Source organism: Microtus oregoni, unplaced genomic scaffold (assembly GCF_018167655.1).
Source record: "Microtus oregoni isolate MIOR12 unplaced genomic scaffold, Mior012 000014F_ref0000157, whole genome shotgun sequence".
Classification (NCBI taxonomy): domain Eukaryota; kingdom Metazoa; phylum Chordata; class Mammalia; order Rodentia; family Cricetidae; genus Microtus; species Microtus oregoni.
In genome coordinates, this window is record NW_024543073.1 from 3536982 (window position 1) to 3540059 (window position 3078).

A 3078-nucleotide genomic window follows, 5' to 3' on the forward strand; every position below is an offset into this window, starting at 1 on the left:
CACAGTATACGTTGCAAGTAAGTCATTATATTCTTTATTACTGTCACGTCATTGTTCACCTGGGTTCATGCAGCGGTGTCAGCTGAACCAAGCGTGTAACTGCAGAGGAGATGGCCCAGGCTGCAACAGCTATAGGATTATGCAAAAAAGTTTCTTTTCCAACATCTCTTGGGGGTGCACCGGGGGTGTCTATTGCTCCACCCACTGCTAGCATGCCTACCTGGTCCCCGAAGCTTCCCAGACCCACATCAGTAAGCAGCAGGCACTGCCTTTCTGGACAAAAGGGACTACTACAATGACTTCCAACTCTGTCTCACACTCCTTGGGCCACTGGTGTGGGGGAGGGAGACTCAGCCTCCAGGCTGGAGGGGGTTAAGATAGAGACAGGCAAACTTGACTTGTCTGATTACTGGAACCGTGGCTTCTAAAATCTTGCTAGATTGTTTTCACAGAGCTGCTAACTACAGAGTAAAATATTGGGAGTGAGGACAGACTCTGAAATTGGTGACCACCTTGACTGACCACCTGTGAAGGGCAGACCCGATAACAGCAGCATATAGACAAGCCAGGACTGTCACCCCGCCCTTGTGTACCGCAAAATAAATAACAATCTGTTACTGTACACTATTTACAGGCAGGAATCCTGAGCTTCTCTTTGGATTAATACTGCACACTCTCCTGCAGGCACAGAGCCAGGGCCCCGGGAATAAAAGAAACTCAAGGGTATGCTTTTTACTTCTAACTCTGGAGCAGGCTGCACTTCTCCCAGATCTGGGGAGGCAGTATGTGAGTCAGGGAGGTACTGTTGATGGACACCAGCATCTGCAGCTTGCCCAGACAGTCCTGCAGTGCGGCCTCCGGGTGCTCTCCCAGGCGAAGGTCCAGCGGATGAGGGAGCTGCAGCATGCGATCAGCCAGCGCCAGGCAGCAGATGGCCAGCAGGGAAGGTGTGTAGTTGGTGAAAGCATAATCAGCCAGGCTCAGCTCCGCCACTCCCCGAGCCAGGGTTTGAGCCTCCAGGGCTCCAGTGACCTCAACCTGCCCCGCCTCCACGCGGACGTGAGTGAAGTGCTCCAGGAAGAAGTTGATGGTGGGTGCGCCCAAGCTGAAGTGCAGCTTGTGTAACACGATGCATTCAAGGTTGCACAGCTGCTGCCGGGAGAAAACGCCACCGCACAGGGCCAGGAGCTGTTTCACGCGAGGCGGGTGCACCTCTACCTGCAACAGAGTGCACTCTAGGTTCCGGCCTGGAGGTTTCCTGGACCCCAAGCGCGCCCCACCTTAAATCAGGGAGAAAACTGGGACTTGAACCTCCAGGCAGCCTCACCTTTCCACGACTCCACCTTTAAGCCATGCATGGCTGCTTTTGGTACAGCTTCTCTAGCTCCAATCCAACTTTAAAAAAGTGTGTGTGTGTGTGTGTGTGAGAGAGAGAGAGAGAGAGAGAGAGAGAGAGAGAGAGAGAGAATGAAAATGAAAAGCCATGTTTTCCAGAGACTTAGAAATGCCACAAAGTTTTGTGTGGGAGGCCTTCGAGGTCTGAAAGGACTGGTTATTTTACTCCGCGTGAAAATATACGAAATTAAGGCTATGGCGTATAAAGACCTGCGAGCATCTGCCTAGATGAGTCCAGCCACCCAACCCTGAACCATGCACGACTGGAGAGGTTGCCTCCAAACACATCCCACCCTACGCCTGGTGGAGGTACCTGCTTGCAAGCGATGAGCAGACAGGTGACCCCGAGCAGCTGGAAGCAGTCTGCAGCTACTGGGGTGGTAAGGAGGAAACGGTCCAGAGTGTTCACCGTCAGGCACAGCGATTCAAATGAGAGGCCGAATTGGCGGTGGACTGGCAGGAGCCAGCTGAGCAGTTTACAGCGGGATTGTGCGGTCACCTGCCAGGAGGGAGAAAGGAAGTGTGCTGCAGCAAGGGACCAATATAATTCAGGGAGCTTCCCCGAATGGAGGTAGAGAGGAAAAGGCTAAATGCCCTGAAAAATGGAAAACACGTGGAGTGCGGGCCTGGCTGAGTCTCGGAACGCGTGGGCTCGAGCTCAGTACTGTACGGAGGGCGTGCATCAGGGGTGGGGGAAGGGTCCATTTGTAGATGTGCAAACAAACTTAGGAGTTAGGGCTCTAACCTAGAAACTTTCGGACTTTTCCACACTCTAATAAACTCCTCTACCCCCTGGAACTAACGCATAGACTTCAGCTATTCACACCCCCCACTTTTCTCCATCTAGAGAGTGAGGTCAGTGGCCCAATGCTCTAAGATCCCCATTGCTCCTATTGATGACAGAAAATGGGCTGCAACTACTAGGGCTCTGCGAAGGGAGACAGCAGCCCGAGAGATGTGAAGCGCTAAGGCCTGGGTCTGGCTTTGTCAACCGCCTCACTTGTGGCTGTCGCGCCAGCGACTCCCGCGGATGGAAAAGGCTCTCCTGTGCCTTGCGAAAATCGTAGCAGCTCTGACCGTAGTCTCTGAAGGTCTGGAGATCTAGAGCGGTCAAGGGCTGGGTAGGACTGAGTAAGGAGCTGCAGTCCCGCGCCGCAGACGCCACAGGGCTGTCCGCGCCGTCCGAGCTAGAGCTGGGGGACTCGAAAAGGTCACAGACGCCGGAGTCTCCCGGGAGCGAACACGCGTTCAGCGGCCGCAGTGGCTCCTTCCTCCGGAGGCGCGGGCGTCTGCTCTTCTTCACTGGGGCGCGGAGGTTCTGATGGTTGTCCCGCCTTCCGGCTGCCGCAGCGGGGCTGGCCGGGCTGGCAGGACAAGGCGTCACCATGATACAATCGGGTAGACGCGCTGGCGTCCACAACGCCCGGCTACGGCGGGCCTTGAACGCCAGTGCGAGGGGTGGTAGTACGATCCGGTCCTGCTGCTAGCGCAGCTCTAAGTACCCGGCCTGAGCCTTCCCTCCACCACTCCCCCCGGCCTCTCACTGGCTGAGCCCTGAGCGGTCCCCGAGCCGCGCTTTCCCCGAGGCGGAGCCACTCCCCTCGCGTGCCCGCAACGCGCGGCCACAGCGGGGGCACAGGGGGGCTGGAGGCGTTGCAACTCGCGCCTCGCACCCGCCTTCAG

General features: G+C 56.3%; 1 protein-coding gene across 1 annotated transcript; it reads right to left on the reverse strand.

Annotated features, from left to right (window-relative positions):
- Positions 1 to 738: 738 nt before the first annotated feature.
- On the reverse strand, positions 739 to 2782 carry Ccno (cyclin O). Its single transcript, XM_041663205.1, has 3 exons — positions 2396 to 2782; positions 1709 to 1894; positions 739 to 1218 (listed from the first exon to the last, which is right to left on the reverse strand). The coding sequence occupies exons 1-3, from the start codon at positions 2780 to 2782 to the stop codon at positions 739 to 741; spliced, it is 1053 nt and encodes a 350-aa protein (XP_041519139.1).
- Between the last annotated feature and the right edge of the window lie 296 nt (positions 2783 to 3078).